Source organism: Fusarium falciforme, chromosome 8 (assembly GCF_026873545.1).
Source record: "Fusarium falciforme chromosome 8, complete sequence".
Taxonomy (NCBI): Eukaryota; Fungi; Ascomycota; class Sordariomycetes; order Hypocreales; family Nectriaceae; genus Fusarium; species Fusarium falciforme.
The window spans coordinates 2,472,496-2,486,562 of NC_070551.1; the positions used below are offsets into that span (position 1 = coordinate 2,472,496).

General features: G+C 54.8%; 4 protein-coding genes across 4 annotated transcripts; 2 read left to right on the forward strand and 2 right to left on the reverse strand.

Annotated features, from left to right (window-relative positions):
- Window positions 1–70: 70 nt before the first annotated feature.
- Window positions 71–3,271, reverse strand: NCS54_01056900 (Oxoglutarate dehydrogenase; the record flags this gene model as incomplete). Its single annotated transcript, XM_053155873.1, has 2 exons — window positions 71–615; window positions 667–3,271. The coding sequence occupies 2 exons, from the start codon at window positions 3,269–3,271 to the stop codon at window positions 71–73; spliced, it is 3,150 nt and encodes a 1,049-aa protein (XP_053011848.1).
- A 1,875-nt stretch (window positions 3,272–5,146) lies between these two features.
- NCS54_01057000 (Hypothetical protein) lies at window positions 5,147–7,141 on the forward strand (the record flags this gene model as incomplete). Its single annotated transcript, XM_053155874.1, has 2 exons — window positions 5,147–5,285; window positions 5,340–7,141. 2 exons carry the CDS (start codon window positions 5,147–5,149, stop codon window positions 7,139–7,141), a joined length of 1,941 nt encoding a protein of 646 aa, XP_053011849.1.
- A 460-nt stretch (window positions 7,142–7,601) lies between these two features.
- Window positions 7,602–10,658, reverse strand: NCS54_01057100 (Hypothetical protein; the record flags this gene model as incomplete). Its single annotated transcript, XM_053155875.1, has 1 exon — window positions 7,602–10,658. The coding sequence occupies one exon, from the start codon at window positions 10,656–10,658 to the stop codon at window positions 7,602–7,604; it is 3,057 nt and encodes a 1,018-aa protein (XP_053011850.1).
- A 2,076-nt stretch (window positions 10,659–12,734) lies between these two features.
- NCS54_01057200 (Zn(2)-C6 fungal-type domain-containing protein) lies at window positions 12,735–13,895 on the forward strand (the record flags this gene model as incomplete). Its single annotated transcript, XM_053155876.1, has 1 exon — window positions 12,735–13,895. The coding sequence occupies one exon, from the start codon at window positions 12,735–12,737 to the stop codon at window positions 13,893–13,895; it is 1,161 nt and encodes a 386-aa protein (XP_053011851.1).
- Window positions 13,896–14,067: the final 172 nt, after the last annotated feature.

Genomic DNA, 14,067 nt, shown 5'->3' on the forward strand with positions numbered 1-14,067 from the left:
CATCCATCCAGTACCAATGCCATTCAGTTTACCTCCCCATAACCTGTCCTGCTAAGATCCATTTCTTTCTTTACTCGCCCTTGAGCTTGTCCTGCTTCACAGTGAAAGCCATCTTGAGGAACTCCTGCTCCTCCTTGGTGTGCACCTGCTTGAGACCGGTAGCCACCGACGCGCTGGGGTTGCGGCCGGCGTACATGACGTGCTTGCGGTTGTGGTGCTCAGTGTTGTTGAGCAGGGTCTCAATGCGAGGCTGAGTGAAGCTCCAGGCACCAGCGTTGAGAGGCTCCTCCTGGGCCCAGACGATGGTCTTGGCGTTGGGGTACTGGTCAAGGTTCTCCTTGAGCTGTTGCCAGGGGAAGGGGTTCAGCTGCTCAATGCGGGTGAAGGCGACGTTGTCGATGTTATTCTCGGCACGGTACTTGTGGAGAGCAGCCCAGACCTGACCACTGCAGAGAATGACTCGGTCAATCTCCTCACGAGGCTTGAGAACGCCAGTCTCGTGCTCAGGGTCGGGGATGATCCACTGGAAGCCAGCGTTCTCACCAGTGAACTCCTCAATGTCGCTGCGGGCCAGAGGGTGTCGGAGCAGGGACTTGGAGAAGAAGATGACGAGAGCTAATCAGAGTCAGTATACGTCGTAGATAGGTAAGGAATGAGTCAACTCACGCTTTCGGTACTGTCGGTGCATCTGTCGGCGGAGAATGTGGAACAGGTTGGCGGGAGAGGTCATGTAGGCAATCTGCATGTTGCAGTCCTGGTGCTGGCGCACGAGCTTCTCGCCGGTAGGGAACTCTCGGGGATCCTCGTTGCAGAGCTGGAGGTATCGCTCGAGACGACCGGAAGAGTGCTCAGGGCCCTGACCGTCATAACCGTGGGGCAGAGACATGACGAGACCAGTTCGCTGCATCCACTTGACCTCACCAGAGGCGATGAACTGGTCAATGATGCACTGAGCGTTGTTGGCAAAGTCACCGAACTGAGCCTCCCACATGACGAGGGCATGAGGAGACGACAGAGAGTAACCGTACTCGAAGCCAAGAGCACCGAACTCACTCAGGGACGAGTTGGAGATGACGAACTTGCCCTGGTCCTGGCTCAGGTGCTGGAGGGGAGTGTAGGTGTCCTCAGTCTCCTGGTCGTGGAACACAGCGTGGCGCTGAGAAAAGGTACCGCGCTCGACATCCTGACCGGAGACACGGACATGGTAACCCTCAGTGACGAGAGAACCAAAGGCCAGAGCCTCAGCAGTGGACATGTCGATGTTCTTACCCTCAACAACAGACTTGGTTCGGTTGGTGAGAATTCGCTTCAGGTTGCGGTGAACCTGGAAGCCCTCGGGAACGCTTCCAATAACCTCACCAATATGCTGGAGAGTCTGGGGCTTGACGGCGGTCTCGTTGGTGGCGAGGACCTCGGTGGCTAGCTCCTTGGGAGACTTGAAGCCGTTCCAGGCAGAGGTGGTCCACTCCTTGGAGGTGGGAGTGTAGTCTTTGGACTTGGTGAAGCTCTCCTCCAGCATGCCCCAAACCCATTGCTTGTGCTCATCAATGTCCTCCTTGGTGAAGGAACCCTCCTCGATCAGCTTGTTGACATAGATGTCGATTTGGGGCTCCTTGCCAGTGATGCGCTTGTACATAAGAGGCTGGGTGAAGGAAGGCTGATCGGTCTCGTTGTGGCCGTGCTTTCGGTAGCAGTTGAGGTCGATGACGACATCATGCTGGAACTCGGCGCGCCAATCGGCGGCAAGCTGGCAGACGAAGTTGACAGCCTCGACATCATCGGCGTTGACGTGGAAGACGGGGGCATCGATGGCCTTGGCGATATCCGTGCAGTAGGCGGTAGAGCGGGCGAATCGAGGGTCGGTGGTGAAACCAATCTGGTTGTTGACGACGAGGTGGATGGTACCGCCGGTAGAGAAAGCGGGGAGAGAGTGGAAGCCGAGACACTCGTAGACGATACCCTGAGCAGCAAAAGCAGCATCACCATGGAGCAGAACGCTCATAGCGGTGCGGTGAGTCGACTCGTCGTTGTTGTAGTGCTGGATGGCGCGGGTCTTGCCCAGGACGACGGGGTCCTCGGCCTCCAGATGCGAAGGGTTGGCGACCAGAGAGAGCTGGACACGCTTGCCAGAGGGGGTAGGTCGCTCAAAGTTCATACCGAGATGGTACTTGACATCACCGGAGCCCTCATCCTCGGCACCTGTCGTACCAGCGAACTCGCTGAAGATGGACTCGTTGGGTTTTCGGACGACGTTGGAGAGAACGTTGAGACGACCACGGTGGGGCATACCAATGACAATATCCTTCACACCATAGTCGACGCTGCGGTCAATGAGAGCCTTCATACCGGGAACAAGGGTTTCGCAACCCTCAAGACCGAATCGCTTGTCGTTGGGGTACTTGGTGGCCAGGAAAGACTCGAAGCTGGAACTCCAGATGAGACGGTCCAGAACACGTCGCTTCTCGTCAACCGAGTACTTGAAGGGGGTAGGGACCTCGAGACGCTCGCGAAGCCAGTCGCACTTCTCACGGTCAGGAATGTGGATGAACTCGACACCGAAGGAGCCGCAGTAGATTCTCTCGCAAGCATCAACGATCTCGCGGAGAGTCATCTTCTCGCGACCGTCGCGCTTGAAGCGAGGCAGGATACCGGGGCCGAGGGTGTACTCGGTGTCAAGATCCTTCTCGGTGAATTGGTAGTGCTCGAGGGTCAGCTCCTTGGGCTTGATGTTGGCAAAGCCCTTGGCGTCATTGGTACCTCGAATGCCGAGGGGATCGATCTTTGCGGTGTGGTGACCACGGGCCTGGTAGGCGCGGACGAGAAGCTGGACCTTGAGATGGTTGGTGACATCGGAGCCAGCCTCGAGGCCGCCAGAGAGACGAGGAACACCACCGGTCATGTTAGGGACCAGGTTAGGAGGAGGCTGGAAGGCCTGGGAGATGGGCATCTCGCCGCTCTCCATGTTCTTGAAGTAGATCTGCCACGAGACGTGGACGCTCTCGGGGTCCTGTCTCCACTGCATGTACATCTCGTCGATGTAGCTGGCGGTGCTCCCGGAGAGGAAGTTATCGTTGGGGTCGGGAGGCGACGAGGTGGCGCTGGTCGCATAGCCGCGACGAGCAGCGAGGGCCAGAGGCCGGCGGGAGGCAGCAAGCTTCCATGATGAAGTGCGAGCCGAGACGGTCGAGATGGAGGCTGAAGACGAAGCAGCGGAGCATCTAGCACCGCGGAGGAGCTGGGAGCTAGCTCTGCAGAGCGAATTCCTCAACATGATGGGCGAATAGTGTGGTGGAGGAACGAGGACAGGTCAGGGGGGGCGGGCTGAAGAACTAGAGGGTATCGATGGGAAGCATCCCCCGGCAGCTCTAGATGGCGACACAAAGGAACGGCGGAGTAAGTCGTTGCGGACGGTTAGTTCCCAGCGAGGACAGGAGAGAGGAATTGGAGGGGGAGTAGGTAGGATAGTGCGGGAGGAGGAGTATATCAGGAACAGACAGAGAAACAGGAACAGGAATGAAACTGGAGGGACCCAGCGGGAGAAGAAATTGTGACCACCGAGACTGGAGCTCACTGCTGGCCTTTGATGTCCTGCTGCTTGGAAAAATACGATGACGCCCCCGGCAAACCCGGTTCTGGCCGTGAGGGAGCCAGGCGCTGATTGGCCAGAGGCAGCCGTGACCGAAAAAAGCAGTGCGGATCTGGAGGGAGGCGCACGGCGCGGCCCAGCCTCTTGCAGCAGGGTTTGCAGGGGTTTACAGCGCGGCAAGTCACTCGGTCTTTGACCTCCGGGGTGAGATGTCGCACAGTGTTTTGGAGGTGACTGTGGGCAGCGGTGACCGCTATCATTGGGGGAGCCCACTCGCATTTTCGGGGCATTTGGGGGTCTGGCTCGGGGGGTGAGGTGTGTTTACCGAGGATCACCGCGCCCTGGACGTTGCTTGGCCGTGACCGTACCGATCTCCGGACACACTGTACCGTCATGACGTCCGTCTACCCGGCTCGTCGCCAAGGCTGTGTGCGTGTATTTCCCCGCGATTTGAGGGTGCAGCTGGGGGGTTTCTTTGCAGGATCAAACGGATCATGGCTGAAGGATCGTGTCCTCGTAGGCTGCAAGTAGCCGAAGAGTGGCCTGTCATTGCGGTTATCTGGAAAGGAGAGCACCATGCTCGCACGGTCTCCTTAGGTAGGGTACAGATATGGGAGGTGTCAGGCGCATCGGGGCGCACGGGAAACGACCAAGATTGCGGAGTAACCATCGTGAAGTTTTACGTGGATTAAACAGGGTCAATAGCCGACGCCACAAGGTCAGCGACTCGGTGTCGGGTGGGACGTGCATTCCAGGTTTTTTAGTGTGAGGGTTTGCAGGTCAGGGGAAGGGTCAGCCACGGGTGAGTGAGCAATTGACAATCCACCAGCCACAGTTGGAGTAGCTGTGCCTGGCGGTTCCTCGGTGAGGGTGAGGTGAAGAGGCTGTTAATAGCCGTCGAGGTGTTCATCTGTGGAAAGATTAGACGCCATAGAATAAATGGCTCAAGTTCCTGATAACTATCAACCACGCATTTCCCAGCAACCCTCGCCATTATCCCTCATTTCCCACCTTGCTGACCTGCGGTGTATTCTTTCATCTCTTCAGGTCAGGCAGGCCCTGCAGGTTGGAGTCGGCTTTGCAGCAGGTGCCAACGTCAGGCGGCGGCTCCACTTACCACTTCCACTGCGCCAACTTTTCAGGCCCCACTCTGGTGCAGCAGCGCAAGGCTACGTACTTTAGGGATAACATTCTCGAAGCTTTGGGGGAAGCGGAAGCCTTGACGACAACATCCAATCCATCTCAAGCTGCCAAGAGCAAGCAAGCAAGCAAGCAAGAATCCAAGTCTCAGACAGTCTCATCGGAGACAAGCCGTATCAGACACTCACGTGAACCAAGTCGCTATTCTCGCCAACAAAGGCCACCCGCTCCTCATCAGCTGCTGTTCCAGCCTTCTGCCTGGAGATCCTTTCAACGACATCTGCGAATCCATCCATCCCAAGAGCTTCTGAGACGGAATCTCAGCGTAGAACTCCACGACACGAGTCCCCTCGGGGGGTCGAGTTCCCGTGCCTTTACTCGTAGCCGCGTCGAGCTCGTCGCGTCATCATCGCCTCCATCATGGCCATCCCCGCTGGCCGCACCCTCTTCAAAAAGAAGGATGGCATCCTGACGCTCACCAGTGACCATCAGTTTGTCACCTGGACTCCAAACTCCGGCGGCCCTCCCACCGTCTCTCTCTCTGTTTCCAACATCACCAGTGAGTCGGGATAGCCTGCGCGAACGCGCTTTCTCTCACTAACGTCGGTCCCAGACCTTCAACAGACACCAGACACCTCGGCAAAGGTGATGCTCAAGGTCTTTGAAAAGACTTCTGAGAGTGCCGACCCTGCTACATATCTCTTCCACTTCAACACCCCGGAGGCCAAAGCAGAGGCCAAAGCTGTAAAGGACCTCTTGTCAAGCCTGTTAGCTGCTTCTCGCACCAACGATGCCGGCGTACCAAAGCCATCTGCCCCTGGCACAGGCGGCTCTTCAACTCCAACAGCAAATGGAAACGCGGGTAGTGGCTCAGCGTCCATGGCTTTTGCCAGTGCTGTCAACTCGCAACCTACCTCTCTTCGCTGGTTTGATGATGCTCACTTGAAGAACGACATCGAACTACAACGGTCCCTCATGTCAAAGGACACAAGCCTTAACCAGACCTATATGGAAGCTATGCAAACCAAACCTGATTCTATCTCGGGAGCTGCATTCAACGCGCAGTTCTGGTCAACGCGGACAAACCTTCTCCGAGCTCATGCTATCGAGACCAACCAGAAGAAGGGAGCCTACAACGTTCTCTCGACAGTGAAGCCCAAGACTGTCGATGGAGAGCTCAAGCTCAATATTAGCGTCGAGCAGGTTCAGATGATTTTTGCCCAGCATCCTCTAATCAAGCGCGTTTACAACGAGAATGTGCCTCGGCTTTCCGAGGCCGAGTTCTGGTCTCGGTTCTTCCTCAGCAGACTCTCCAAGAAGCTACGGGGCGAGCGAGTCACTGAGAATGATCCCAATGACCCCCTCTTCGACAAGTACGACCCTAGCGAGAATACGGTAGCTGTGCAGAGCAAGATCATGGCACAACAGGTTCCTCACATCATCGACATCGAGGCCAACGAGGAGAACCAGGGTGGATTCAAGAGCGGGAACGCCAAGGATATCGAGATGCGTCCTAGGACTAATGTTCCCATTGTAAAGACCCTCAACAGCCTCAGCGAGAAGATCATGGCCAACGTCGCCCCATCTGACTCCAATGCCGAGGATGTCAGTGGAGCTTACGACACTTATAACCAGCTTGCACTCCGCGATCTCAAGGGGGATGCTAAGGAGCATCGCATCATGCTCAACGTCAAGGAGCAGAACAAGTTCTTCTCCAAACATGAAACAGCGCCCTCATCTAATGCCCGCCTGTTTGAAAAGCAGGCCCCCAGCGATGTGCTCTTCGAGATTCAGGGCGATCTCGAAACCCTCGAGGGCGATGGTGCAGGAGGCATTAATCTCCAAGCAGCCATCGGCTTTGATGAACAGAGCGATAGCGACGATGATGCTCCCAAGCGTGCTCACGTTGGTTCACGGTCTGCTCTGAAGGCTGCGGACAGAGACGTCATGAAGGGCGTCCGTCAGCAGCGTGCCCAAAAGTATGGACATGACTCTGATGCCCTCACACCCATGGGCCTTCCTGCTGAACTTGCTCGGAAGTGCAGCCTGACTCATGCCACAACCATCGAGTTCCTACACCAGTTCTGGAACGCTTTCCTCTCGGGAGACCCGGATCGTGCTGCTGAACTGCAGTACCTCACCGAGTCACTGAGCCGCTCCATCGCACGCATCAACGCTGTCGCAGATGAGGCCGACAAGGAGCGAGAGGAAATCATCCGTACCCGCAAGAAGGAGATCCGTGACCACTTTGAACGTACGGGAAAGAAGATCCGCTGGAAGGCGGACAGGGTGGGCGGTGGCCGTCCAGCCGTTATGGCACTGATGCAGCCGACTATTGATGCGCTGGAGAAGGCCCAGGCGGATTACCAGAGAGCTCTCGCTGCGGAGGGGATCAAGGTGTCGACAGAAGCATGAGGCTAGCTGGATAGCAGCATGTCATCTACAGTTATTTTGGTAATAGGAGAACAAATATGGCACCAAACTTGGACAGAGCAGGCAGTTGTATAATAATAGGCAGTTCAATAAAGAGACCAGCTCAGGCCAACACCTACCACAAGTCTTTTGCGTATTTAAATGTTGTTATCTCTGATATGATATAGTACACTTTTCTTACAGTACAAGTTCCTTTTTTGAGCCCATGCTATATTCAACTCATGCCCAAAAAGATGACGAGAAAGAAAGACAGCTGAAATGCTTATTTCCATCTGGCCAGTTCATCCTCCATGTCTCCCAAAGCTACCCGAGTCTATGATAATAAACGAAAGCTCCCCACGCCGTCCCCTGCAAATGAATACCCATTGAAACAAAAGGGGGGAAAAAAAGAATAAAAAAAAGAATAAAAAAGAAAAGAAAACCAAGCTTATGCTAAACTTGGTCAAGGACTTCCTCGACGGATGCGCACCTCCTCAGCATCAGCAAACTTCTTCTCAGCACCGACACCAAAGCCCATGGTCTTCTTGGCACCCTTCTTCTTGGCACCGTACTCCTCGTCAAACTTGCGGATCTGCTTGAGAGACTCCATGTCCTCGCTGATGCTGGCGGGGATCTGCCGCAGAGCCTTGTCAAAGTGCTCCTGGCGCAGGGTGCGCTTCTTGGGGTACTCGTAGGGCTCCGGCCCAGTGTGCCGGGCTGCAGCCTCGTTTTCTTCTTCTACGGCGGCCATGGCGGCTGCCACGCAGGCGTTCTTGAGGTCTGAGCCCGAGTAGTAGGGCGTGCGCTTGGCTAGCTCCTCGAGAGAGACAGATGGATCGATCTCCTCGCCCTTGAGAAGGATTTTGAGGATGGCGGTGCGGTCAGGCTGAAGGGGGAGGTCGACGAGGAGACGGCGTGGTAGACGTCGAAGAACAGCGTCATCAAGATCAAAGGGTCGGTTTGTAGCAACCATGATGAAGGCCTCCGTCTCCTCTAGGCCGTCCCACTCCTTGAGGAACTGGTTGATGTGTGAACGGTGAGATGCGCGAGCACCAAGCATACTTCGGTTGGCCAGAAGCGAGTCGGCTTCATCGATGAAAACGACGCAGGGCGAGATCTTCTTGGCCAGGGTGAAAACGGCGTGGATGAGTTTTTCGCTCTCGCCCACCCATTTGTCGTTGATTGTAGCACCACTAATCTCCAGCATGTTTGCACCGCTCTCCTTAGCAACAGCCTTTGCCAGGAGAGTCTTGCCTGTACCCGGGGGGCCGTACAGAAGACATCCAGGGATCTTGTCTTGGGCCAGGACACCGTATGAGAAGGCATCCGGGCGCACCAGAGCCAAAGATGTAAGAAGCTTGAGGGCAGAGATGGTGTCCTTGGGGACATGGACATCGTCAAATGTGGTTCGTAGGTTCTGGCGGTTGATGTGCCCCGAGGATATACGCTTCTCATACTCATTGAGCTTCATGGACGCCCGGCCGGCGGTTTGTGAGTCCTCGGCCTTCTTCTGTGTCTCTTCAGCGGTGGCCTTGCCTTCTGGCTCTGGATCATCCAAGAACTGTTGTCCAGGCCGTTGCCTCAGAGGTCCCATAAGAAGTCTCTCATACACCCCTCCTGCCGCGGCGCCCTCTGCTTCCTCTTCATGCCGCTTCGCAGCACAGGCAATATTGTACACTTCAGGCAGAGGGAGGATCGACTTCTTGAGCATCTGAGCCCGCGTGTCGGTGGCACGCATAAAGATCTTCATGTGGTCATTTGAAAAGTCGAGTAGTCGATGACCGCCAAGTGACTTGAGCATCCGATTCACATTCCGCACATTCTCCACAAACAGATCCGTGTCCTGGAGAGGGAAGGGGTTGTCAGAGACCTGAGAGCCGCCGGACGGTTTGGGTTGCCTTAGCGTGCGGTGCGGCTCAACGTGTCGGGAGATGACAAAGTCTCCGAAGGAGAGTTCTCGAAGAACGCTTTGATATTCATCCGAGGGTTGCTCACTCGAAGAAGTTCCAAAGATGGCAACCTTGGCGCCCTGTTGCCAGGCTGCATCCACCAGGCTCCTCAACCGTGAAATCAGCATCGATCCCTCAAGGGTCATATTGAGCTCCACAAAGTCGTGGATATGAATGAGAAGAGGCTTATCACGAGCCGAGCCGTGCTTCAACTCGGCAGCCTGTGTGAGTTGATCCAAAATCTTGTCGATCTTGAGGTTCTCCCACTTGTCAAAGGGGTCATAGATACCCGGCTTTATCTTGTGATGTTCATCCTCGAGCTGGCCTGCACCTGTACGGATGCTCACAGTGTCTTGGTCATTTTCATCTTCTTCAGCTGCGCGTGAAGGGGGTTCTGGGTCTTTGTATAGTTTTCCGTTCATCTCGGCAGCGCGGAACCCCATAGTCGACAGAGACCCCCTCGAATAAGCCCAGTCTTGTCCGAGATATTCTCCCACCAGTACTGACAGGTCTTGAGCGTCTAAGCGGATCAAGTCGGCATCATTAAAGTAGGCCACATGTTCCGCAACTGCTTCTGATATAGCTTGACCGCTATAGCCAGACATGGAAAGGATGGTAATTTGGCGCTTGAGGTTTCTTGACTCGGAGTCAGCAGGTGCCGGCGTTGTCAATTCGCGCTGGAGGGCGGATCGGATGGAAGAGAAGGTGAGGACTGGTAAGTCGGCGATGGCCTGAGACAAGGAATGGTCCAGTCTCCAGTCGTAGTCGAGGATGCTGTCAATGGCAGTCTGGACAGAGAGGAACTGGTCGCGGAACTCTTGACTATGGCGGTCAAAGTCCTTGTAGTAGTTCCACCACCAAAATGGCCGAGAGGTATATGTATAGTGCGCATGTCGGGCGGGATATAGCGAATCGGTAAGGTGCCACGCCGAGTCGAGGAGCATGTCGTAGACGCGGGTGATGCTTCTAAGTTTGTGGACCAGCTCTTCAGTGTTGCTCGAGTCAATTTCGGGGTTGACAAGTTCGCCGGCCCGGTCTTCAGCCTTTTCTATCAAGGCATCGAGAGTTTTATCAAAGTACTCCTCGAGCGCCTTGTTAGACTCTTGTACTCTGGGAGTGTTCTCGCTCGGTCGAGGATCGACAAAGATGGACGACGTCTTGGGGTGCTTTGCGTCTTCGGCGAGAGCAATTGGGAGGCGAGGCCTGCGCCAGGCATTGTGAAGAGTGACATTTTCGTCGAGGAACGTCTGGGGAAGCTTGACGGGGGGTAGAGCTGGAGCGGCGTTCTTGCGAGCGATACGATTCTTTAAAGAGCTTGAGGTTCGAAGTCGTGAACGACCTGGCGACGATTCGGTGCCATTCTGTGGTTGTACGTCCTCTCCTTCTACCGTCGACGATTCGCCCGCAGGCTTGTCTCCATTGTTTGCGCCACTGCCACTCCCGCTACCGCTAAGCCAAGTAGACGACGTCTGAAATGATCGATAGGCGACACCGAGGATTCGGGACCGCGGGGCTCTGGCGGCGACGGCAGCAGCGGGATGAACAAGGGCGCGAAGCCCTGGCGAGTGCATCCGAGCGGATTATAGTCTTAGGCGACCAGGAGGAGGAAGTTAACAAAGTCCTAGCGAGTAGGAAGCTCAAGTCGCAGCAAAAGACCTTCTAACAAATTCTCGTGCATATGATTCTCGCTCGCGGTTGATGGTCGGAGACTTGGCGTTCAGCGGGTTTCGGAGATTATGTAATCGCGGAACTCCAACAACTGCAGTTGATCGTGTCTGAACGTGTCTTGTAACATGATGAAGAATCATGCAAGACTAAGTTCAATGTCCTTTTTACACTCATTGATTCGTAATGCCCATAGTTGCGGTGAACCAAGTTGGGAAGTCTTGTCCCTTCACACCGCTACCAAACTTGGTTTCATGATGGTGCGAGTTCGGAGGCCAGTTACAGGCAAGGTTGAATGACCGTTATAACGGTTAGAATGCAAGTCATGGCTGAGACTTTTGGTCTTTTCCCAATTCTTGCTCAGTTTATTGTTTAGGGGGCAGCAACAGCATGCTGCGCAAGGCTCTTTTCACATGTCATTGGATACCCTATCGGTTGTCATTGGTTAACCTCGAGACCGTGTATACTCTCTTGGACAGTTGTGTCATACTCACTGAAAGACAAGAGAAACTCCAACATGCTCAGTTATATGTAGCAGCCAATAGGAAAACATTACGGGGTCCTAAAGAAGATATCAGGCGGAAATAGCTGGGTGCTTCACAGACTCGAGAGACTTGGTTGCCCTACCTCTATCTCAAAGGCAGAGTAGAGTACAACAGTGGCTCTTCAAACCCAGGGTACGTGGCCCTCATCTAATTCATGACCCCAAACAGGCGCCAGCCTCACAATAGGATCTTCTGGTTATGCATCTCATACAAGGTTATTTAAAACCCGCCGCTGCGCCTCCCCTCGAAGCCATTCCGCCCCCGTCCCCTGTCATCAGGAACACGAGGGATTCCCCACAAACTGGGCTGAGGGTTGCGTAACGTTCAAGCAGGGCAGTCGTAAGGCTCAGGAGCTTGACCCTGGCTCTAAAGCTTGGCTTATTCTAACCGAAGCCCTTTTTCGCTCTTTTCGTGATTTTTGTATTTGTCGTTTGATCCGTCTGTTGCGTAATGCACCGGCGCGGCCACCACCATCACCCCTCCTCTCACCCAGGCTGACGTTTTAAGAGCGAGAGAGAGGGGGGTCCTGGTCTCTGTGTGATTGGCTAGACCCTACGTTATGGTTTTCCTCATGTTCTCGAATCTTGGCTTCTTACTCAAACTTCCTTTGCTTCACTTAATTCTATATTCTTCAAGGTTTGCCGTCCCTGAACGTTTCTCTCCCCCACGCCCATTGGCCGCTTCACCCCCGGCCTTCAACGTTCCTCCGGGGTCCGAGCCGCCGCGCTTAAGCCTGCCGATCCCCGACCACCGTCGGATGCGGGCCTTTCTTTGGGCTTCGTTATCGTCATCATAGACTCCCATCAGCCGCTCACTACCGCCCACTCACAGCCCTAGTTCATCGTCTAAGCGTTGCTCGACTAAGGCACGCGGGGGCCGTTGTCGTTTCCTCTGCGCCTTGTCATCAGCCGGGGCACCCCCTGTATCAACCGGGACTCTTTCCCTTTCTCTCTCTCGCATCTGCCTCATATTATTTCATGTGATTGGGACAAACGGAGTGTCATTACCATATCGCTTCGCTCTTCTCTCCTCAGGCTCTTTCTCGGTCATGATATAGTCCCATCAACCATGGATACTTCAACCTCAGTCCCGGCTTCTCAAGAAGCTCAGACATCCGAACAATCTCAGTCACAAGCTCCGCAGGAGTCAGCAACACAACTGGGGTCCGGGGATAAACCCTATCACTCCAAACGCCCTCACAAAAAGTCTCGGACAGGGTGCAAAAACTGTAAAAAGCGAAAAGTGAAATGCGACGAAGCTAGGCCGGTCTGTCGCTCGTGCCGGCTACGCAAGGCTGACTGTGTCTATCCCAACCCTCCAGCCTCATCTTCAACCTCAAACAATGAACCTCCAACCTCTCCTTCGGCCTCAAGTGTCTCGTCTGTTTCTCAGCGTGCTGTGTCGCCGGATGTCTTCTCTATATCATCCGGTGATGACATGGTCGAGGAGACTGGGCCCCTGGTATCACAACCACTCTTCCGTTCTGGTCAAATGGACAATGCCGACATGAAGCTCCTATGGTTCTATACCAGCGCAACTAGCACTTCATTTTCCATCGATGATGGCCGTTTCAACCCCGTCAGCGAGATCCTCAAGACTCGCATGGTCCAGGTCGCCTTTGAGAATCCCTTCCTCATGGACTCCCTCTTCGCCCTCGCCAGCCTTCACATGCAGAGCCTCAACCAGGAGTGCGATCCTTCCCGCGCCCTCGCGTATCGCGCTCGTTCTTTCGAAGGTTATCGCCGTGCTGTCGAGCAAGCTCGCCCAGAGACATATCCCGCCCTCATCGCCAACTCCCTCCTCCTAACTGCCCTCTCCTCTCAAAACTTCCGAGATGACGACTCGAAAGAGCTGTACATTATCGACTGGATGATTGTCTGGCGCGGCATCGGCCTTGTCATTGACCTCATGGGGGTTGAGAGACTCTTTGACTCTGGTCTCTATGCCCTCTTCTCTCGCCCGCCCATAGACCTCGAAAAGGCCACCGGTGCAATACCCAACAACCTTCTCTTCATGGTTACCTCAATCAAGGCCGACGACCCGGATTTTACTGACATCGACACTTACTACGAGACGCTCAAGTACCTGGGTTCTCTATATCACAATATGAACGACGGCATCAGTCCCGTCATGATGCTCCGCATCATTACCTGGTTCACCTTCATCCCTCGTCATTTCATCCAACTCGCCCGTGAGCGCCGTCCCCGAGCCCTCGTCATCCTCGCCTACTACTCCGCCTTTCTCAAGCTCACCAAAGTCGTCTGGTGGCTCAAGAACGTTGGCGATCGCTCCTTAAACGACCTTTGCCAGTACCTCGGCCCAGAGTGGCAGCATCTCCTGATAGTGCCGCAGATGGCCCGCCTAGTCGACACAGACATAGGGATTGCAAGAGTACTGTTTGAGAACCCTAACTGGGTGCCTAGCACGCCCAGCAGCCTCCGCATAGATCCTACAGCAGCCATTACGTTCCTGGACGACGAGGGGCGGCGAGTTGAGTGGACACCTTCCGAGAAGAAACTTGTTCTCCTAGATCCTAGGAAAGACAACACAATGGATGAGTGGAAAAATGATCCCGAGCTGTGGAAGCCAGCAGATTGAAAAGGTCTACCCAGAGTTGTTGACCTCTGAGGGATGCCCGTATTGGAGCAAGGGGGTGATGGTATGGCGTTACGTCGTGTTCAGACTATTAGGCGTTTTGGGTTGGCGAAATACGGTAAAAGGGCATCCATAACACACCGCAGGTCACATGGGTGGTGAATCGGTGGTGCGG